Consider the following 24,873-nt stretch of genomic DNA (forward strand, 5'->3'; position numbering starts at 1 on the left):
GGGGGGCTATTTATTTATTTATTTATTGCCAACACTAAATGTACCAATTAAAAATGATCAAATTCAAACTCTTGCTATTGGAAGTGAAGTGAGCATTAGAACCTCAATAAAGAAATGATGATTTTAGCCAAGATTACTATAAGCTTACAAACTAGTGACCAAACAGCCAGGCTATATGAAACTTAGCACAAAGTCATCATACACCAACAAGTTCCAAAGAAGTTCTAGAACTAAACACAATTCGCCACTTTGACCTTGGTATTTGTTGAGAAAATTAATACAAATAATTTTTGGTCTGTCACACTGCTTTACTGTACAGTACTGTTAAGCATACACATAGGTTTTAAAATAACATGTCTTGAAAGAAAGTGTTCTTAAGCATGAAAAGACTGAATAATTCTATCACACTGGAATATTGAAGGTGTTTGAGAAAACCCAAAAGCGAAAGAACCAAAGGTTTGAATAGAAAGGTTGAAGTCTGAATTAGGTTTGTTAAAATTTAAAATAAAAACTACAAAATATGACTAAATGTACCAGGAGACATGACAGTCTTGTATGTATTAATACCTATTGCACAGTAAGAAAGCTTTAAGTTTCAGTGAGCGTTTACTGCAGCCAGCAGGTTAAATAAGGAACTGCACTCGTTCTGTTATACCACCAGCCTCCACTAGATGCAAAAAAGTTACACTACTTAAATACATAAATAACCGACCTGTCAATAATGTTTTAGTGTCACTACTATAAATACAATGTGTGAATATTCCTAGTGCAACATTGTTTCACTCTCCTCCTCCACGTCTTACTGACTCTCTGTCCCTGGTAAAAAAAACTTTATCTACTTATCAAATATAATAAAGGAAGAAAAAAAAACTTGAAAAAAAATGGTTTGGTTATTGTGCAGAACGTTAGTTTCAGTTATGAACATCTGCAGTGAATGTGAGCTGATTCTTTTACCTTCTTTTGAGTATTTTATTAAACAAGGCTTTTTAAAGATTTACATGTGGTTCAAAGGGTGATAAATACAAAACTATGAGGTAAACTCAAACTTTTTATTATAAACAATTTAAAGATGAAATGTGCACACTTCTTGTTAAATTCCCACACTTTACAGCTGATACATGATGTGTATGAGTTGAACAAATCCTGGCTTTTTCTCTGTAATTGCGCATCAAACTAAAGATGAGCTAACATAATACCCAGCTACCTTACACCAGCCAACTAGTGTAAAGCTGCTTTCATTGCTCTGCACTTCAATCATTGCCTCTACCAGCTACACTGCCCCTTTAATCGTTTTTGCACACAAAGAAGAACGCATCACCAAAATAGTGCTTAAAAATTGCATCAACTATTGAGGCTAAAATATGCTCAAACAACAGACACTCTTGACTTGATCATTGCTTTAATTTAGATGGTAAGCTCCATTTTTTAGCAGTAATTATTATTGAATGATCTGCAGTTAAATGGCACTTTTCAAACAAATAAACTGGAACTAGGTTCACCTTAATAGTAAGCTCAACTATATTATTTAAAACAAAAGAAAGAAGCCTCCATGAGCTACGTGAAATGCTATGGGGAAGTCTTCTCTACTTTGAAAGGGCAGCGTAAAGGATTTATGGTACCCTACACCAAGGCTGCATGTTGCAAGTAATTGACAACCACTGTCCAAAACCACTTTCAAGCCTGTAGAGGAATTTACAGTTAGAGTCAAACTTGCTCCTTCCGTTGACATAAAGGGCTAATTCAAAGGTAATGAATACGCAATTCTGATTTTCAGTTGATCATCATATACAAACAAAATAATAACATTGATATTAACTACAAATCCTGCCCATCAATCCCTCTTTTTCCATACAGGATCTTTGAATGAAATTTTGCTTTACCCATTCACATTCACAAATCATTGACACTGTGGGTATCGTGCAAGGAACTGGCCTGCCTAACAGGAGCAACTTGGGTAAAGTACCTTGTTTATGACCACATTGACACATGGATTTTGAAATCTAAACTTAAAGGGATACTTCACCCATTTGCATGAAGCTGTGTATCATTAGAAACTTGATAGTAGTGTTGAATGGTCGTGAATCCAGCCCTCATTTTGCCCTGAGACGAGAAAAATATGTTTTTCAGGGCAAAATGAGGGCTGGATTCACGACCATTCAACACTACTACCATGTTCCTAATGATACACAGCTTCATGTAATGGGTGAAGTATCCCTTTAAACAAACCACAAACTATCAATTAGCAATTGGCAGACAATCTATTCTTTCTTTTGATTTCCTCAGCTCAGTCCATGTGGAAAGGCAAATCATGATCAAAATACTAAACTTCCTTTTGGTAGGTGACTTAAACTAGTGACGGAATGTTGCACTTCACTAAATTTCAGCAGGGACCAAAGCCTGTGCATCATTTAACAACCCTAGAGGAATCAATCAAGAGTGCAAAAGCTGAGATTGGAAAGAGTGGGTACTTACAGGAGTATGAGACGCGGCTCCTCCAGCCTAGGCAGTCAAGACCAATGGGGGTGCTCTGGGAAAAGCAGTGAGCCTTGAGGGGTTTGCCCTGGAAGGCCTCAATGGGCCCTAAGGTGACTCCATGATCAGACTGTAGGAGAGACAAGGGATTTATTTAACTCTCTATATCATTACTGAAATTGATTTGTTCGCTAACGGTGAACTGGACATTAACCCGTACAAGACAATAATTTATTAAATATACAGTGATGTGCAAAGAAAAGATCACAAAAGTGGCCATGCATCCTTTTTGGTGTAGAACAGTGGGGAAAATAGAAGGTCATGTGAAACAAAGATTTAGAAAGATAGACAGGCTTCATTACCAAGAAAAACTGTCAAAATTCTTCAGAAAGAAACACATAGTTCAGAAGGAACATTATCTCAGAGGCAAGGCAGAGAGGAAGAAGATGAGGATCAAAGACTTCCAAGGTTTGGATCTTTGTTTTGTGGGCCCACCTTACTGTCGAAACATCTTACTTTGTCCATGTCTTGAGATAACATTGTGTGGAGTTGGCCCAGGCTCCCCCTGATGACTCGGGCCAGTTTACGTTTGTTTTTCTTTTGCTCTTCAATCCATAGGTCATCTGAACACTTCTGCTGTCGCTGCAGGCCACTTCCATTATCGACCATAACCACCCAGTGGCCATCCCTCAACCAACCAGGAACCACAGACGCTTTCCCCTCTGTCTTCTCCACAAACAGCTTTCTTGTTCCAGTCTGGCAGGGAGTTTGGTCAACATTTTTTGTGCCCTTTTTAGGGCACAGTTCAATGGTTAGACATCAACTGTTCTCTAACAAATCCATTCATTGTCCCCTTACACAGTGCACAGTAGTACAAAGACCACAGTATCAATGTTAGTATGATATGGCATGAGAATAGACACTGTAATAACTACCGAATGTTTAACAAACACCTTCACTCACTGACACAAAGTTGGTTAGTCAATTCCAACATTATCTGTTTGAAACAGTATGACACTCAATTGGCATCGTAACAGAAAATACCAAAGAATTTAAGTACTATTAACTTTTGTTACAACACCCATAGGAAAGTACAAATGTTTTTCTATTAATTTCTTCAGTTCAAACTCTTCAGCATCACTTCACAGAATAATATGAAGTTTTCATATTGTGAAATGCTGTTTTAATTATGTTTTATTATTAAAATCTACACAAATTATTAACTTTGTACATGCAGAAAAAGTGTCAATTCAAAAACATGATGCAATCCAACTTAACATTTTCACAGATTTATTGGCATGACTAAAAATATGTTAAATTTAGTTTAATTTTATGTTAAGCACGTTCTCACAAAGTCAGGGAAGCTCACACCAACATACTTGTTACTTATGGTTGTGCACATGAAACTTCCTATAAAATACATCACATATAGATGATGTAACCTAAAGATTATGTGATTGGTCATAAGTTCTCAAGACCTAAGGATATTGTGTACTTAGTTGGAGTCTACTTTGGGAAAATCCTCTTTTGAAGCAGCTTTTTGATAATCAAATTTCATTATCACATGGATCCCACCAGGGGGGGCTAGTCCTTAAGTTATTAAAAGTATGACTGTGTGGCATAGGACCTCAAGGAACGGGCAGGGACTTTGGGCTGTTGGTAAGCTGGTAAACCAGGGGATGAAAATGTAGTTTATTTCCTCCTCACAGAGTTCAAGCAACTAAAGAAGGACCCATTTATAAACAGACTGCAATCATTTGCAATTGAAAGCAACAGTGCAGTCCTTTGATGTTTGTTTAATTAGGAATTAAACAATCAAGCTCATAGAATCATGCTCATTTCACATCAATACATATCAAATGGGAGTAAGTGAAATGAAACATTCTCAATATGACAAATATTTGTTCAATTCTTTTCAATGGTGGCCTACAAGCAGCAAACCCCAGGGCTGAGAAAGGAGACCAAGAGAAAATGCCAAAACCCATTCTTCCTCAAACTTGTGGCTGTGGGTTTATTCAAGACAAATGTAAAGACAATACATATTTATAAATCTTGTTAAACTTATATTACGGCTTAATGGTGTGGAATGTGTTGTCTTAGAATCAGCTATGCTAATTCTTGACATAAATTAAACTCTCTGCAGTGTTTGTTTTCACTGAAGTTTGGTAATTTTACTATGCCAATATCAGACAAATAAGATATCTTGCCTGAGCCATAACTTCCCTGTTCGATAGTGTTTCTCATGCGCTATTTATACAATCTATGGGAGCCCATGCTAATTCGTTAGTCTAGTTTGAATTTAAATTCTAACCTTTAAACAAAGGGTTTGACAAATTCATTTGTTTGGCAACGTAGTGCTTTCCACAGTGAAGTATAATTAACTAAATAGTATTACCATAAAAGACAAAAACAGACTTGTGTACAATAATGTCTAGAAACCAATTCTTTACAAAAGGTTGAATAAATGGGTTTGAGTTTTAAAGACATTATCTCTTTAAAATTCTCTCTTTATATCCTGAAGTTGACTGTTTCCTTGCTTGAACTTGAAAGCTACTTAAATAAAGGTTTAATTTGTGTCTTTTGTCAAAATTCTTATGCCAGAGGCCCTGAGGGGCCATACTGTTAAATACATGTAGGAACTTTGTTCCTAATGCAAATGGTGCATACACCTGCAGAAAACAACATTTTAAGAATGCAAGAGGTAAAACCTGCTGGAGATACTTTTGAATACCACTTTGGCAATACAGTATTACATTTTCAGCGTTGAAGATTTTTTTTAACATCTGCAAGTGCAGGCAGATTCTGAGAGCACAGGATTTTTCCATAATATAATTCCTCATGAAGTCCCCTTTAAAACTCTTCTTCACCTTGGATCATTTGAACTGAACTGATGTGTTTTTGATTTTTAAACAGTCTGTATGTGACTTGGAGATGATAATATTTTCAATGGGAGCTGAAAGCCCATTGGGAGATGAGTATTTGAGGGTTGCCATAACCAGCATTAGCAACTTAAAGGCATAAAATAGAGATTAAAAAGGCTTATTTGATTATGCATGTACCTGTCGTGACCAATAGCACAAGATTACTTTTATTGAAAAAGATGATACACATTTCTGCTCCATGCAGGATGGTTTCTTACCTCTAATTCGCTGTTGCAGCCAATGGCATACAGACTGATGTTTGAATGGCATTCAATTCTGCTTTCCGCCCAATCCCGAGGGTTGAGGCTGAGTCCCAGAGGGCTCGTTGAGGGTTTTAGGGTTTTAGGTCTCTCAGGGGGGTCTGTCAATCCATCCTCGCTAACTGACTGGCTCAGAAGGATTGGAGAGACAGAACTAGCCTTTGCCAAGAGAGGGTAACAATATGTGTTGCGCTGAGGCCCTGGTCTAGGGCTATTCGGTTTGGGACTCATTGGCCGTAGGGGGCTCTCACTGGAATGCTCAGGGTGGCACCTGGTCTGGGATGGCAAAACTTGATGACTAAGTGAAGCTGGTGACAAGGGGCTCAGAGGTGAGATAGGGCTTGTTTGACTGGACAAAGGGACAAAATTGTTATTTAAAAATGGAGTTGGGCCAGACACACACACAGCGGAAGGGGGACCCTGGAGTGAACCCTTTCTTCGCTGACCCTCAGATTTACACCCATGAACGTTTTCCTTTACATTCCCTTGTGGAACTCCACGCTTTGAGATGGGATCAGTGTGGCAAAGTGCTCTGAGGGAGGATGGTGACCTTTGATTACTGAGTTTGTGGAGGAGTGGAGAGGACGAAAAGTCTCCACATTCCATCCCAGTCGTCTTACTTCTACATTCCCCATCTTGCACTGAAAGAGTTCTTTTGAGCATCTCAGCCTCCTTGGCCTTTTTCAGCCTCCTCCAGGATTGTTTTGCTTTAGCAGAATGATTATCAATGTCACCAGGGGCCATCTCATCATTATCTTTGTCCGCTGAACGGGACTCAAACAGGCTGGAAAGGGACTTGTGTGCTTGTGCAAAGCGCATGCGGAGATTTAAATTGTCATTGCTCTTGCTTTTCCTGTAAGCCTGGACATTTGGTGATGGGACCTGCCCCAAGAGATCGTTGTCTGGACTTGGTACTCGATAACCACCCTTGCTGCTCCGCTCAGTGACTAGCTGAAGAACATGGCAAGGGTGGGGAGTAGAGGAGAAAAAGCCATAGTCCTCTTCCTCTGCCTCACAATGCAATGAAGTAAATTCACATTGAACTGATTGGTTGAGGATGCCACCTTTAAAAAAAACCTCATTGTCTGTGTTGTCCCTCTGTAGGCCTTCCTCAGTCAGGAAGCCCTCCCCTCCTCCATCTGACACCTCGCTGGGTACCCCATCACTGGAACCCTTTGTGCACTTAGTCTTCTTTAAAGAAGGGATTTTAGAAAAAACGGAAAACTTAGATCCTTTATTTCCTGTCTGGTTGCATTTTGTTTTGCTTCTCTTGATCATTTTATCAAGGATGACATTTCCAGCTGAAACAGCAAAGTGAGGATCCTCCAAGTCATCACAGCTGCTGCTAGCTGAGGTGTAAGACACAGCGTCATAAGCAACATTCAAAGAGCTACAGGGCTCTTGGTTTGCAAGGTTATCCTCAGATATTAACTTAGAAGTGTTAAAATATTCCACGTTCTGCTGATGGTGTGGATAGTTCTGGAAATTTGAAAGGCTAACATTGTCCCTAAATTCATAAGCAGGACTCATTATCTGAGTTTCTAGTTCAAAATCATTGTCTGTTGTTTCACATTTTTGTAGACAACGCTCAGCCTCCAGAATTGGCTCTAGACTACTGACAGCATGCAGGTTGATACTGACATCCGGTTGAGAGTATGTTACTACTCTCACTTCCTGCTGGGAAGCTGGCAGGCTCACATGCATGTGGTCATTGGCCAGTGCATAGTCCTTGAATGATTGGGACAAGCCTATTAATTCTCTGTTAGATAAGTTGTTATCCACTGGTTTTCTACAACAGCAAGGCTCTTCTTTAAATCTATTATCCTCCAATCGCCCTTGCCTATCTGAACTTAACACTAAGTGAGCAGGGCATTTGTTTCTTTTTGAGTGAGAACCCTGATACTCCTGACTATCTACAACAGTGTTATCCCCTTTGCTACTCTCAGTCTTTATATTTTTTGGCTCATCAAGGTCAGTGTCCTCACTACTCCAGCTAAGTCTTCGATCCAGAGAAGGTCGGAACATCTGCGGCTTGCCTATGCTCTCCCAGTCTGAATTCTGATTTTTTAATGGCTCAAAATAAGGACAGGTTTTTCTCCCACTTCTTTCAATCTTGCTCTGAGTTTCTCTTAATAAACAACCTACACCTACACCAATCTCTGGATCTTTTAAATTGGCACTGGTGTTATTATTGGAGTCTGAGAGTAGAGAAAGACTGGCTGGCAGGCTGCAGGGAGGTTCAGGGCTCTTCTGCTTGTGATAAAATTGTTTACAGTGACTCGAAATTGTGCTGACAGTACTGTTTGTGTTTGAGGAAGTCACCTTTTGAGCCTTATCAACTAATTCTTGGTCTTCTCCGCAACTGTACGGAATCAACTCATTAGAAGCAAAACATGATGTTGATGTAATTTGTATCCCACAAGGCACATTGGTTAAGCAGGCATCTAGATCACAGGCAGAAGCTATGGGAATTATTCTCGGCTCACTGTGTTCAGAAAGCTCTGTTGTACTAAGTTGTGAAGGTGATAGATTATTTTTGCTTACTGCTTCCACAATTTCTTCCTGGTCAAGGTAATCACGGCTGCTGTCCACCTTCGGCTTCTCATTGTGCAAGAGAAGTGAGCAGGGTGATCCGATCTTCTGCCTCTCTCTTTCAAAGTTCATTAACACCACTGGGGAGGTATCCTCTGATCCTTGGTTGTCCGACAGAAATTCTTCAGACCCCTTATCAGTGTCCGATTGGATTTTAACAGTGTCAGACCTTTGGTCTGCAGAGCAAGAGTGTGTGAGCTTTTCCAAAGAACTGAGCTTCCTATGAGTGGATATTTCTATTGCAGAAGAAGCCTGATCCAAGTAATTAGGGATAACATCCTGAGCTAGATCAAGAACTTGCTGTGGTTGTAGCCTTGCATTCTGACATTTTTTTAGATCTGGACTCTGCTCAGTGAGCTTCCTCTTGCCAGAGTCTGCTGATGGGACCATTGAGGTTAGAGAAGAAACCTTTAGATCACAAGTGGATTCAGCAGCACAGGTATTTAATGGAACAGAGGCTGTTGTTTCCGTGGAAAATGTGATAGAGGAACAGATTTCATTTACTAAACTAGGTGGTTTAGTTTCTTCTGTTGTTGCACCAGAACAACTAATCTGCTCTGCCGGGAAGCAGACTTGTGACACCGATGGCTGATCTTCCGGCTTTGTTACACCTTTACAAACCTGAAAGTCTGTCAGCCCTCTCTTTGGACTCTTCTCACAATGAGATTGCGAGCAGCAAATACTCACATCGTGAGCCAATAAACTGATTTGTGTAGCCGTAAGCTCAGACTTTCTGCTTTGTGATTTGTCTTTTGACTTTAAATTATATGTCTCTAAGATGTTTGAACTTGCCTCAAAAAATTCTGTTTTGATCTGGGAATGTGAGTATCTTGCCTCAGAATTAGAGTGCAATGGTGCACCTATATCAGTATAAGCTCTACCGGTTATGCAAGTGTTGTCTCTACAATAATACTCGCTTTTTTTATGCGATCTATTAAAATGAGTTGGCAAGTCATTTTTGTCCTCAATGTGCACTTTTCTGGCATCTTTCTCGCTATCTTCACTGATTGTACACTGGGGTTCTACATTTCTTCTTCTGTCATGTTGTTCTTTACAGTCATTGGTACATCTGTCTAAACCTGTGTTCTCCAAAGAGGAAGTTCTAAATGGCTCATTATTACAGATTTCATATTTTTCTTCCCCTGTGTCCCCTTCAGTCTTTTTATCAGGCGGTTCTGTCTGTAAAGTTTTTGTTTGCTGTTGTTGGGTCTTCACAATGTTATTGTCTGTGGAATCTATTTCAATCACATATGTTTCAGAGTCTGTCCATTTGTCAGTGGAATCACTTACTTTAGGCAGTGCAGGTAACTTGTGTGTGTCTTCTGTACTATTTACCTTTCTGTCAAAAGTGTCAGTGTTTTGTTGGCTTTGTGAATGTAAGCTGCTTGGCTCCTGGGTTTCCTTGACTTGAGTTTTGGTTCCAACAACCTGTAAAGAGGGATGTTTTTGTTGCAAGTCTAAGTTTAGGTTCTCTGTTCTTTGTTGGGATCTGATCTCAGTTGAGCAAAGGTCTCTTGTACTGTGCTTCAAGGGAATATCAGGGTCCACATGGTTCTCTGGGCTTTTCCTCCTGTTACATGTGAATTTTTCAACATACGTCGAGGTTGTTTCTCTGTGGGAGTCCTTAGCTGTCACTGACTCTCTCCGCCTGGCTTTACTCTGGCTAGTTTGGAAGCTGCCACCCGATGCTAGTCGGCCAGCATAGGCATCCTCTAGTCCCAGCAGGGCATCCAAAGAGTCCTCCTCATCAGGACTCAAATCTGACAGGGTGTCACTGTGGCAAGAGCGAAAGTCAAAATACTCATCAGATGTGTCTGCCTCTCCAACGCCACTCTCACACCATTCCAGGGAGCCACAACACAGATCGTCCCCCTCTAAGCATAATTCTTCAGTGGGGGAGGATTCTTCAAGGGCTGGCTGAGGCTGTGGAGACAGAAAGCAGAGATCTTTGATTAGAAGAGCACTAATGAGAATGCTTGCAAGAAATCTTACAGTTAAAGCTGATCAGCATAAAAAGCAAACTTTTTTTTTCACCAATATGCATGTGCAAATGTACTTGCAATAAAACTCATGCAGTTGGTTCTGCTGCGACATGGCTTTACATACACATTGGTCCAAAAGCAGATTTCTGAGTGTGGACTCATGCATGCATAGGCTGGAGAACCAGCAGGGTGAGAGGGAGGCATGATTGTTTTTTTTTTGTTTGTTTCTCATTCAGAGCATATGATTTTTTAATCTATTTAATCAATTTACATCTTAAAAGAGTATCTCTTTAACTTCTGCTGAAATTGTAATTAAATAATGGCTGGGAATCTTTGGGTGTCTTACAATTTGATTCTTGTGGTCACAATTCGATTGAAAATCCACTTTCAATTCAAAACAATTCTCAATTCATGTTTCCATTACATTAGTCCTTTACACTAATCAATCAACCAATCATCTGAGAGAAAGGGCTGAATTTATTGCTGCTCCATTTGCCAAGAGCGAGCCTGAGCACTTAGCAGGGAGTAACTGATAAGCCAAAACCAATCGATTTTTGGAAATATTTTACCTATTTAAAATCTCAGAAGATAAGAATCTCATTTTTTATATAAGCAGACACAGTATATGGACTTTTTAAGAAATTAATTTTTTAGCCGAGACCTAAAAATTTTGAAATAACTATTTTGTACAGGACATAATGACACTATTTATCTTTACTAAAGTCGCTTTGAGCAGCAGCAATGTTAAACTAGTCAATAACAGGTTTCTTACACCAACAGGAACAGACCATTTACACATCATCCAATTTTCCTAGGGACTAAAACATTTGTTTGATCTTATTCTCCAAAAAACACAATTTCACTCACCCTAAAAAGCTTCAATGCTTCACTTGTATCCAGTACCAGAACATGAAGGCGAGCAACAAACCAGCTAAGTACTGCTCCCATGGTAGCCCTTACACATATGCTCACAAACATAACCACACAGGTCATGCAGACACTTGCAGGGTCTTCGTATTACATGCTTAAGTATTCCACTGCACTCAACTTCGTTCTTCTTGTTCCAACGATGTCATCATTGCCAAAAGCTTCAAGAGTAAAATTAAAGATCCACCCTAGTTGCAATGCCTGAGCTTTATATAAAGCCTTACAGCCTTAACATAACTGTGAACACAGCACGACCAAGACCTTCCTTTTAACTGCATGTCAAAGAAGTGGATCTTCTTCAGCAGCTAGCTCTTAATCCATACTCAACACAGCAGGCTCAAAGTGAACTCTGTGTCTCAATAACAAGTAAAGACTCTAAGAAGCCCAGCTATAAATACAGACCTGCAACTCCAAGTAGCACAGGTTGCATGCCAACTCAACTCCAGGGCAAGGAAAAGTAAGCTCATTCAAGTGACATTAGTAAGACATCCATTCTATCTGTTCCTAATAAGCAGGAGACAAAGTCAAGCCAAAATAAAAAACAAAATCTTCCACCTCTCATGAAGCTCAACGGAACTCGAAAGTAAAGGAGGTTGGGTCTAGGGTCAACAACTGACATTATGTACCTTCCATGGTCTAACGAGTCAAGCATTAAGAGTATTTTCAAAAAATACAGTTACATATTTTAAAGTTAAACCACCACATATACGATACACACACACACACAGAAATATATATATTTGATGTCCGTGACTTTGATGTTGCTTCTGCTGTCAACTGCCACCTACAGTAGATGTGGCAAACAAATGGTACATTTCCACAGACCAGCAGAAAACCAATACAAAACTACTCTCAACCTGAGGGTGGGACCAGATACAGAAAAAAATCCAACCATTGGGTAATCCATTCACAGAGTGACCACTGTTATTTTCTACTAATTAATTATGGTTGAGTGTCTTCAAGCAGCTTAAAGGCTTAGCAGAGCTACCATTCAGCATATAGTGGAGAGACTGATTGAAGCACAACACACCACATTCTCACCACTGTTTTCCAAGTAAGCACATGGTCCATGTCATTATCCACTGTAACAAGAGGAGTCAAGCTAACTCACACAAACAAGGATACATAATCTGAATCAATAACCCACTGAGAGGGAAGGATAAGTTCTCACTTTACCTCTGGTCTGGAATAACAATCAGATATCAGAAAAAAAAACATGGGGATGGTATCTTTCCATTCACCAATTTTTAAGTGTCATCATTTGAAACTAAGTACTGCGTCTTTTCAAACCAAACATTACAAAGACCTGAACCTATCCTGAGAATCAAATAGGGCTTAACCTAGGTATTTATGGATCATATCTGCTAAAATAATGGTGTTTGAATTACACTTTTCTTCTTTACTGAACTTTATACAGATATGTATGTATCATACAGTTCGCAAATATTTGGATGAGATCCATTTTGAGAGTACTCAGTCATGGAGCAATGAAAAGTTTTTAGAGAAATGCTTAAACATCTTATTCACTTCCAAAAACCTTGACCGTTTTGGGAATTTTAAGAGACAAAATGGTTTTCCAGAATAATGCTCTTCTTACCCTACAGCATACATATACAATACATATGTGTTTCCATCCATTACATTGGATACAGTCTCTGTTGAATAGGTGCTCAACAACAAGTCGATCATGCTTTCGTTTGCAAACTGTTATTTGCTTGGTTTCTAAAATGTTGATTTTGAGTGATTACAATTTAACGAGAGAAGAATTGAACAATTTGAATGGATGAGGAGAGAATCCACAGGATGCTAACTTTACCTGAGTAACTCTGTCTTATGAAGGCACAAGCCTCAGCTGATGTCAAGCATGAAAAAATAACAAAGGTGGAGGATTCTATCTATCTATTTAGACCTCTAAATGATCTGGTTAATTATTATGAAAGCAATATCAATACTTTCCTATTATTTTGTGGACAATTTCAAATTTCTGTCAACTGCAGAGACAGTTAATAAAAGAAGTAATACTGTATTTTGGTATAATTTGTTGCAAGATGCTAATGTGCTTGCCCATGGACCCTAACCTTCTTGCAATAAAACATTTTTTTTAACGTAATGTGTTTTATGCTTCCTCCTTATCTTTTTTTCTTTTTTTGTAAAATGCTAACCTGTGGACCTAACCATTCTCACAATCAACTCACCACCAGAAATCTTAATTTTTAAGATTAAAACCTGTTCATTTTAAATTCAATGTTATTCAAGAATTCAATGACTTTCCTCAACTCGAGATATAACATGTGGCAACAGCCTTTGAGACTTGACAGCCATACCCATACTGGTACTTAAATGGTATCGTTTTTTGAGAAGAAAAAAATGCAGAAACAGGTCCTTAATTTGGATCCCCATCCCTGTTGATAAGACAACGATTAAAAAAAGTATTACTGCATCATATTTTCATGGCATGCATCCTATACAGTCATAGTCCAGCACTATCTAGAATAAATGGGTGATTCACTGTCTAGATGAAGGTTTAAGTCCTACACTTTATAAAAAAATAACACAAAGTACCTGTCTTTGAGGAGGCTTTAATTAAGGTTTATAAATCCACTTCCTGGTTTCACTCGTTGTTGTCACCCTGTCACTTGAACCAACTGCCTCAACATCCCAACGCTCCACAGAGCCAGTGTTCCCTGAACCATGTGGCTGCTGCCACACCCACCATGGAGGGAATGTGGACGTGGGTGCTGCAGCCATATTGTTGACAGCTGGCTATTGTGCCATCAAGGCTATACACAGCCACACCTCACAAAACTATAACGCTGTTGTCACACATATAAACAACAATAATCTTTCTCCTCTCAAAAACACAATTTTTCCATTCTACTGCATCAGAGCTAACCAAGGCTTCACATCACTCACTATACTGGAGCTGTGCCCGATACTACCCAAAACATGCATCTTTGATGAAACCTAAATTAAACGCCTCAAACATTCTGTATTCATTCAATAGCTGAGAGTAGAATTTGGCTTACATCTGGACAGCATTAATTATTCATGCTGATATGAAGCTTAAAGGCAGAATTTAACTCCAGCAGTGTATGTGTATCTTACATTCTCCCTTATGTCTCGCATCAATATAACACCCTTGCTCACCATATTACCTTCCAATCTGTTGTCCCTAAGGTCATCCCAAAAATGTCATCCAGTCTTGCATCTCAGCAAAGAGGAGGAACCTGATCTCAATTGCCGACCTTAGAATTGAAAGGAGTGGAAGGGGGGCAAAGGGGGGGTTGTATACACCTTGCTTGTGCACAATAAAGCTCTGCAGATAATTTGATTTTTTTTCACACAACACTGAAATTGAACAATGATTGCAAGAGAATCTAAAGACTACAGTGAGCAGAAAGTAAACTAACATGGTTTATTGTCATACATTTAATTCAAATAAAACTCTAAGATAAGTCACAAGGAACCACCTTCCATCTTTCTTTCTTTTTTAGATTTGAAGAAATTAAGGGTATTTGAGCTTCACATTTTCCCAACTAATCAGATAACTAAAATCAAAAATTGTACATATATTATATTCACCGGCCTGGTCTTTAGGGAACCTGCCAGTTTTTTAGTATAAAGAGATCAAGTTCAATGATTATGAGTGAATGCACAGAAGATGAACAAATCCCCTGAAAAACAGGGGGTTGACTAAATGGAGGTCTGGTTACAGCATCAAGCTGTTTGCATTTACAAAAGCCACTCAATTATTTATGAGAGACAAGAACACACAAGCTGCTGCTCACATTAACACAGGGTGGAGGCCATACCATGGACGCCTATAGAAATGTTCCTGGATACAAAGTCAATCATTTACATTCAATCATATACATTTAACAGACCAAAATATAGTTCAACAGGCAATAAAACTAAATAAATATTACATATCTGTAAATTAGAAAAATGTTCTTACTTGTTTTGACAGGTCATAAAGAGAGCATGAGACTGTTTCAAAACTAGTTTAAAATAGTATAAATAGTTTTTCATTATGACACACAATGAAACTACATCTCCATTCCATTAGATCACAGAAAACAAAGTGAAAGGATGTCAACAGACTGCAGATTAAACCTGCTCCATTCCAAATACGTACACCTTTACTAAGGAGGTTCAAGGGACAACGGTTTCCATAACTGCTGTGATTAGTCCTTGTTTACGTTTGTATTTTGTTTATTTCAGTGATATGATTTCCTTTCTTGTTTTACTTCCTCATTCTTCCTTTGTGTTACTTATTTTCCTCGTATGTATTTTTATTGTTTTATTTCAAAATGTGGTCTTCAGTGTTTCCTGTTTTATTTTGATGTTTCAGGTCGAGTGCTGTGCTTCTTCCTTACACGTTTTCCCTCCACTATGATTGCCCCAATTAATTTCACCTGTCCCTTGTCTGTCCCTCCTGTGTTTAATTACCCCATGTAATTTTGCCATCCGGAAACTCAAAGGGCTCTATGTCGCCCCCCATCTCCTCCTCCTGTAATACCAAAGCATTGTCCAGCCCATCCTGCTCTACTGTTCCTCCTGCTTCTTCAACATGCTCACAGTCAAAAACCGGGTCAAACTCACACGTGTCACAAACATTGCAGCCAAACTAGGTCTCCCGACACCCTGTCAGAACTAAACTCAAAGGCCATCACATGCATCGCACACACAACAGCATTGGACATCACCCACCCACTCAACTGCCACCTCACCATCATGCCCTCCGGACGCAGATACAGGTCCCTGTTGTGCAGGAGGGCGCGATACGGCAAAAGCCTGGAGCCCGCAGTCATTTCAGCCCTCAATAAAAATGCATGACATAGATCCACCTCAGTTTCATTCCCCGGTCCCCTCATAACCAAATGCACTGTATGTCCTGTTGTCCCCCATGTATGTTTCTTTGTCACTCCCTGTCGGCGCACAGCCCTTAAACTGTACTGTTTTTCTGGTGAAAAAGAATTTCCCCTCGGGGACAATAAAGTCTAAAGTCAAAGTCAAGTCATGTATTTCCACAAATCTAAGCAGGAATCTCAAGTTTAACTAATGCGATTTAATATCAATGATAGATAGATAGATAGATAGATAGATAGATAGATAGATAGATAGATAGATAGATAGATAGATAGATAGATAGATAGATAGATAGATAGATAGATAGATAGATAGATAGATAGATAGATAGATAGATAGATAGATAGATAGATAGATAGATAGATAGATAGATAGATAGATAGATAGATAGATAGATAGATAGATAGATAGATAGATAGATAGATAGATAGATAGATACTTTATTGATCCCGAGGGAAATTCAAGGCATCCAGTAGCAGTATACAGACAGGCAGGACACAGGACATTAGTTACAATACACACCCGCTGTCCCCCCCCCCCCCCCCCCCCCTCTGTATACAATAATCCCCCAAACAAGATTTAGCAGCCCCTATGTGACTAAGAATAAACATAATTATATGTTAAACCTGTGCAGTTAGCATTAGCAATTAGACTTAAAACTTATATAGCAAAATGAAATGAAGATTTAACTGACAAGTGGTGAATAAAAGTCTCACCTACTGTGTCACATTCCTTCTCGCCTGCTACACAGCTGTTATGTTGTTCTTTAAAATAGATTTAAATAAACCTTTCTATCTACCACACCTGCAGATTATTGTCCCTTCCATGCTAACATGGTTTGACACGCTAAGAAATCCTATTGAGCTTCTAGCCGCTTAATCTCAAAAACCAAAACCCACATGTACTACAAGGTTTGAGCGGGCCTATTGTGTCATTAAAACTGGGGCCAAATATGATCACAAATGCCAATGGCTTCATGTTCTCAAATAAGATGGTGAAGCATTAATTGGAAGCTTTGAGCTAAGGCAACTGGAAACCCATAAGGCATTGTTTTAAAATGAAGCTTGCGTAACAGCACTCTCATTAATTTTATGATTCCATATACACAGAATTAATAAAGCTGCATGTGGGCAGAACCGATGCCAGAAAACATGAATCAGTAAAAAGGTCAACATTTTACTATGAAAGAGGCCTGTGTACATGGGGTTTTGCTAAATGATCAGCCTGCATTGATAGAAGCTGTGCGGTTTAAACAAAAGCTTTCATTCACTGCATACACAAAGCTGAGGAGGCAACATTTTATTTAACGCTGGAGAAACAGAGCAAGAACAGAAAGGCTATTGAGCTTCATTTCATTCTACAAAATGTCAGGATGCAGTAAAGAAATCAACTGCTAAATGAACTAAATGAAAAATGGTTACCAAAAAACAAAAGCAGCTCCTGAAACCAAATAATGTCTGCTCTAAACAAACATAACTAAGACGGTAAGCTAAAAAGGTGTGTTTGTAGCCCACATCAGCCCAAGGCAGGCTGAAAATGATCCTGGAAAGTAATTACAGCTTTACAGCATGATCAGTCCCAATACCAGCATGTAGCCTCATCCTTTCTAAGAAGAAAGGCAACAGTCTTAAAAACCATTTATTAACATTAAGTGTACGATCTAAGGCAGTTTGATTTTTCAACTTTACAGTAGTTATTATCAAAAGTATAATACACACTGCAAAGTACATGAACTTTACTTCCCGGTTACAATAGTAATAATTAGTTCAGACTTTCACATTCTGATCTATACAAGTAGGGCCATTCTTTTCTCCCAACATTGAAATGTCCAGTTAGATCTTAAATAACTGATCAAAACCTAATTAGAAAGAAGCACTGAACGTGTACACCAGTGCTGTCCAAACTTTTTTTCTTGTGGGCCAAAATTGTAGTGTTAGCTCGTTGAACATTGAACATTTTAATTTTTATGAGCATCTTTCAGCCCTTGCCAACATGAAAAAGAAAAATAACAAAATATGCCATCTGAATGAGGCCTCGGGCCGTAGTAAGTCAGTAAGAAAATTAAATAGGACAGCACACGGAAATGTTATATCTAATTGACACATGAAAGTTTCGAGCAGATGCTTTTCTTCACAGTGTAACAGGCAATTTTTCACAAAAAAAAAGGGATTTAGCACACACTTTTTTTCTATCAACATTTATCAGTTTCAAAATGTGGCTTTTGTTAAGCGTCTTTGAGTACAGAGAAAAGCACTATAAAAATCTAATGCATAATATTATTGATCACCTATACCAAGTCTGAAGCCTTGATTTCTTTCATTTGAATTCAACAATGATTTTAGGGTTGGGACCATATCCTTATGGTCCGAGTTCATTGGTTCTGGACGTCCTTCCAGGTAACAAAAATTATGTCACATTTTCTAACTCTCTTCAGCTTTGAACACTTATTGTGATATTCTGTATGGCTACTATTTTGTTTTCCCTTTGTTTCCCGAAACCCCTCTGCCAGTTTGTCATTGTCTCATTGTTCATGCTTGCCACCACTGTTTTCTTTGTGTTTGCATTCAAGGTTTTGAACTTTGTGTAAATTTGGGATTTTATGGATTTGCCTTTATTTTCTGCCATCACTGACTTCCTCTCTGTATATGACCTACAACTGCTTATTATGTCCCTTACTCTCCTCTTTGTCTGAGAAACACAAACGCAAACCGCCGGCAGGCCGGAAAAAAGACATGTCGACTTTTCCTTGAGTGTTTTCTTTTCATCATTTTTAAAAATACTCTGTAGGTTCTAAAGTATAATGATAACTTCTAGATGAAAACATGGAAAAAAAACCTGAAGTTTAAAACAATTTTGAGTTGAGGAATCCTTCAAAAACCCCCATCGGAGAACACCTACCTACAACACATGTTATAATAATGATTTGTATTAAAAGATGACCAACAGTGAAGATGAAAAATGCCCCATTCGCTCGCTGGTGCACTGTGTGTGACTTTGTTACAGCAAGGACAGCTTTTGGCTATGTGTTTAAGTACACACACATACACACAAATATAAGCACACACACCCCTTTCACTAGACTCAGCTTGTCTCCCCTCAAGAGGACACTACCATGGAAACATAGCACAAAGGGAGGCCATACGGGCCCCAGAGATCTGGGTCGGAATACCAATAGCACAGTGTGGGAAAAAATCAGGCAAAATTGCTTGCGACCGCTTACAGACTTCATTATCCGCCAAGCTTCCTGTACAAGAAAAAAATATGGCTTTATTCTTTTAACTTGAAAAACTATGTTAACTTCTCTAAATCAACCATTACATTGGATCTGATGGAAGCAGACAGAGACTGGGTACTGGAGGACAGCGATGTAACTGGGGTGAATGGGTAAAGGGGTTTGTGTCGCATCAATAGAAATGCAATTATAACACATCCCACAAATATTTGTCACAATATTGCAGGGGCACCAAAGGTCTTTGTGGAGGCACCAATTAGAAACAGTAAACCAGAAAAAATAACTGTAAGCATATGATTAGCTAACTTCTGTCATGTAGAGAGAGGAGCTGAGTCTGAAGCAAGCAGTGACGGAGCAAGTAAAACTTTTGGCTGTCTGTTAAGACTGAGGGTGAAATTCACTAAGAATGGATTAAAGTGCCCAATAATTGCCCCGACCATCTGCTCCATCTCAAGGTCCAATTAACAAAGCATATTGCACTAATGACATCCATGCACAAACGTGCTCGTAAAGTTGTGCTCTGTGCAGTTTGCTCTTGTTTTGCATCTGGTTGTGGAGATGAGCCATGAGTTTGTCACTTGTGGTGCAGAGATGTGTTGCATCATCCAGTCGGAACTCATTTCTGTCCACTAATAAGTGATTAGCAAGATGTTTGTTGATTCACTCAACAAACGATGCAATTTACGATTCTGGATTCACGATGCGATTCTCTCACAGTTTTTTTTACAAAATGAAACTGAAGACAAATTATGACTGACGCAGATTCCTTTAGGTCGATTCAATACTGCATCATGTTGGCATACCACACACTATAAGAACTGATCTAATCTGGCATGATTTGTCGTCATGTTTTGTGTGTGCCAGGCCTAAGATGTGTGTGCTAAGAATGTTTACACAACCCAATCAAAAATGACTGTTGCTTCATTAATGTTTACAAACTGTGTTAATTGGAGAAACTTAAAGAATCCCACAAAATAATAAAAAATTTGATCAGATTTGGATGAAACTAAATTATGAAACAAATTATATTAGAATATAGAGTTATATTTTCAGGTGCTTGAATCCCCCTTTTCATTTGTTTTAGGATTTTAATGAAGTTATGTATAGGCAGAATTGTCTTTTATCTGATTTAATGGATAGTCTTTTGTGTAAAAAAGGAGAGATGGACGAGAACTGTTTCGACACATTTTTGCGTTAATGCACGTGCTGAAACGTGTTTGATTTGTCAAGTTCATCTTCTTACTTCATGTGCTGCTGGAGTTTTTTGAACTCATAGAAAATGATTATCCTGCAATAATATACAGTAGAATTGAGGTGCCAGAACCTTTGACATGCAGAAACCTTTGGGTTGGGCATACAAATGTGAAGATGTGGAAAGAGAGAGATGAAGAGAGACAACAGAGCCATGACAACTACAGCCAAAACAGACATATGCCTATGTAAATAATAATAGCAACATCATCTGTACATTTTTTTTTCAGTATAGTGTTTTTAATTTATTAATCAATTAATACCTTAATTAAAAAAATAAAGTTGATAATCGAGGTAAGATTGTTATATCAGTAGTAGTGGTAAAAGCACACTGTGGCTGCAATAATCAAAACTTTACGAACCTCTTCCAGCATCACGTCTTCCCAAAAATAGGTCTCTGGAGCATTTAATCAACAATGCTGTTATAGGATTAAGAAACTCAAGCTCCAGGTAATAAATCTGTTTTTAAATTAACTGCCTTCAATTGAAATAAATGACAGCATTTGGGCTCAACTGTTCAGTTCTCTAAGAAAATAAAGGTGAAAGCCAACTGCATTACACTTTCCCCACCTGGCTGTTCTGTACTTACGTGTCACAAACCTTTTCTGTCTGCAGTATTTTGGTATAGTCTGAGCAGTAGTGTTCTCTGGGATTTTAGCAGCCATAAGCTGTGTCAAATGGTCTGTATGGTAATGCACCTTCCAACAATTACCGTAAATTCCGGACTATTGAGCGCACCTGGATATAAGCCGCACCGGCTAAAAATAGGTAAAAAAATGTATTTGTACATATATAAGCCGCACTTGATTATAAGCCACAGGTGTCCACGTTATAACAAGAGCTATTTACACAGAAAGACGTGACACAAAGACATTTTTTTAACTTTTAATGAAATACGTACTACTGGTAACATCCGCAAATATGAAGCCTACTGTAAATCCTTTATCAAACAGTGTCTGTAACACGGCTGATGAAAAAGATTACCGTAATATATTTCACAGGAAAAAGTCCATCCATTCACTGCCTCAGAATGACTTCATTACTCACTTCCTCAGTCTCTGTTGTCGCTGTCAGTGTCAACTTTACGTGCAGCAGCTCTATTAGCTTCTTTGACAGCCAGGTCGATCGCCTTTAACTTGAAAGCTGCATCATATGTATTTCTCCGTGTGTTTTCCATGATGAGGGTGCGTGCATAAAGCGCAAAATGACTGATATTAAGATCCGATGTGATGTTTTTGCGGCACAAGCTCATTGTCCCGCAAGAAAAATCCATAAATAAGCCGCATCGTTTTAAAAGCCGCAGTGTTAAAAACCGCGACAAAAAGTAGCGGCTTATAGTCCGAAATTTACGGTAAGCTTAAATGAATCTTTATAAACAATAAAAGTAAATATTTTGCATTTTCTATGCATATTTTGTATATTTTTATTTTTTCCAACTGAGAGTGTTCTATTATTTATTTGATCTTATTCTTTATATTGTTACTTTTTGTTACCTGCTACATTTTATTTAGTCTTATATGCTGATGGAAACCTACATTTCCCTGAGGGAGTCATCCCAAAGGGATCAATAAAGTTCAGTCTAAGTCTAAGCAGCAGGCATTGTTGATGTTGATTTCCGACACTGTTACTGCAATTAATTTTTTACAGTATCGATGGGAACCTTGACACCTTTGAATTGATTTTTAGCTGCCTCACCAAAATAGGCTAATTTGGTGTATTTTATCCTATTAGTTTTAACTTTTGTTTTGTTGTCACCCGAAATACCTGTTATGGTATTACATTGTACCAACAGAGTGTGGTCCAGTTTAGTATTATCCATTATGTCTTACCTCTTAATGCTTTAATTGTTTTAAAGGAGCAATACGTAGAGGTAGAAAGATAGGCTAAAAATAAAACCTACAAGTTGTTTATTTTTAACCCTAACCCTATTTCCTACAACAACCAGCCTCATTTCTCACACTAGTTTCATTTAATCTTTCTTTAAATATTAGATTACTGCAATAATATTATCATTGGATTATCAAAACATTCAACATGGAGCTTCAATTCATACTGGTGAAAGAATGCATCATCAAATCACTCTAAAATATTTAACTTACCTTTTAATGTAGGGTTGTAATGGTTACCAGAAGCTTTACTTTGATATGATATAACTAAAAGCTGTACAAGACAATATTGATACCTGCTTTAATACCATGGCAACAAAAATAGGACTCCCATTCATGCAAAATTGGGAAACGTTATATACAGCACCAGTATGCAGTGATGGAACAGAAACGCCAATGAGGTCATACCAACTCAATTAAAACACAGTTAATAGTAACATAAGGCTATGTGAAAATGTTCCATCTCAGTAAAGGAAGTACAGGTTGCAGACAGGTTTTTTAGGCTCTTTAGAAAATAAATGCTGAGAAATAGTCAGAAAAATATTTTTAGAGTTTTCTTTTGTAATACCACTGCATTGCATATACTTAACATTTTTGAAGGCTTTTTAAAGAAAATAATATTCAGTTTGTGACTAAATAAAGATGCAGAAAGTAGGTATCTTTGCCTCCTCCCCATTGTAAATAATGACTGTGCAACTGTGGTATTAGCTTAATCTGTGAAAGAAGGCTTTGTGTGCTCATTTGGGTGAAGTGTTGGAGCAAGAGGAGTGTTGGGTTACAATGGCAAGCCTTAGTACAGTACCCTTTCAATGTGGCCGGTACTAGTTCAGTTTTTTTTTATTAGGTTTTTGAGTTGACCAACTTTAAACTATGAGTCAATTTGCAAACAGAAGTGTCAGCCTTTGGTTCCAAAGCTAAACATCCCGAATGGAATGTTCTGCCCTGTTCCCTGATGACTCCCTCTATTTTTGGGGGGTTTGTTTCAAGTTATACTACTTGTAGTTATACTACTTGTAGTATAACTGCCAAATACTACTGTCAATGCTATTGGTACTTCTATTGTATACATCTATTTATCTTATCTAAGACCCATTTTAGACTTTAATATAAACTATATGGTGAATTCACTGAGAAAGGATTATGGTTGCTAATAACACCAATGGATGACTTCTGAAGGTCTAATTTACAAAGCACTTTAGGCGTATCATATTCAAGCACATAAACACTCAAGAATTTTTCAAGTGCTGAGCAGCTCTGTGGAGAGCAGATATATGGCTACACTATTTCCAGTTTTTGGAAGGTCGAACTCGGAAAATGTACTTGTACAAAAAAAGAAATCATTGCATCCCCTCTGTGCGTAACGGTTTCAGACTGTCTCAGAGGGGTAGAAATCACCAGAGTCCCCACAATACAATATTATCGTCATGCTCGAGATACGATACGATTCTATTACAATTTTAAACATTTTGCGATACACTGAGAATTGCGATAAAATATATTGTGATTAAACTTTTATTAACTGCATATTATGTCCACAAAATTTAACTGTCAAGAACTGTTTTGACAAAAAACAACAATTCTGTCAATTTATTTCACTTTAACCTTTATATTGCACCTCTCAATGTGAACTGTTGCTATTTCTGTCTAAGTGAACTTGAATATGAATTCTAATCCATGCAACTTGTTCAAAATGAACTGTGCAGCCCCTTCAGTAGTTCAAAATAAAAAACTAAAAACATTTCTAAAATATCATATTAAAAATATTGATGCCATAAGATGACAGTATCGCCACACAAAATATTGCGATATAAATCCCCACCCCCCCTCACCCCTGCTACTGTCTCCATACATGTGGATGAAGTGTGCCAATATCTACCCAGTCAAACCACTGCCAGCCACACCCTCATTTATAAAATCTAGTTAACGATAATTTAACTACTATAGCTGTCAAATAAATGAGCAGCACATAAAGTATACTATTCTCTAAAATTCAGTCAAGTTTAACATTACAATAGCAAGTACAATACCATTCATTGACAAGAGAGGAGCACATACATCTGAATTGTAATTTTGTTTTGATGTTTCGTTTTCTTAGAGTGGAGCAGATGGAAAGTAGCAGATGCTCGAACAGCTAAAGTGTTAAAACTGCTTCTAAAGCCTCCACCCCAGGAAAAGCTGATAATACCCTCATGTTCATTTGACTTGTCTTCTCTGCCTCTTCACTGTGTTGAAGCATTATTTTAACTAACTGCTATAACACTGATAGTTTCGCACATAATAAAAAGCTGACCGTGTACAACAACAGCTGGGCATAAACAGTGGTGTAGGGAGCCTGAGAGGCCATACCTGTCAGACGTGATCATTTAAACAAACAACAAATTAAGATTCACTGCTTTTAAAACTATCCTGATTATGTATTCAACCTCTCAGCTTGTAAATGCCATCACATATAATAAACAATGGCTAAAACTGTTTCCTATT

The 24,873-nt window shown here is 38.2% G+C and overlaps 2 protein-coding genes across 3 annotated transcripts in view; one reads left to right on the top strand and one right to left on the bottom strand.

Moving 5' to 3' along the window:
• The window catches only part of palmdb (palmdelphin b), a 196,376-nt gene that overhangs the window by 112,746 nt on the left and 58,757 nt on the right, over positions 1 to 24,873 (top strand). The window lies entirely within an intron of this gene.
• Positions 1 to 24,873, bottom strand: part of arhgef4 (Rho guanine nucleotide exchange factor (GEF) 4) — a 90,216-nt gene that overhangs the window by 46,367 nt on the left and 18,976 nt on the right. Inside the window, exons 3-5 of one of the 2 annotated variants that reach the window (XM_079360785.1) lie at positions 5,612 to 10,168; positions 2,989 to 3,261; positions 2,473 to 2,602 (exon numbers count right to left, since the gene is read on the bottom strand). In XM_079360785.1, coding sequence (XP_079216911.1) covers positions 2,473 to 2,602; positions 2,989 to 3,261; positions 5,612 to 10,168 — 4,960 coding nt within the window. The remainder of the gene's footprint in view (positions 1 to 2,472; positions 2,603 to 2,988; positions 3,262 to 5,611; positions 10,169 to 24,873) is intronic. The other variant, XM_079360786.1, reaches the window with a different exon arrangement.

The sequence above is a fragment of the Symphodus melops genome (assembly GCF_947650265.1).
Source record: "Symphodus melops genome assembly, chromosome: 14".
In the NCBI taxonomy this organism is placed as follows: domain Eukaryota; kingdom Metazoa; phylum Chordata; class Actinopteri; order Labriformes; family Labridae; genus Symphodus; species Symphodus melops.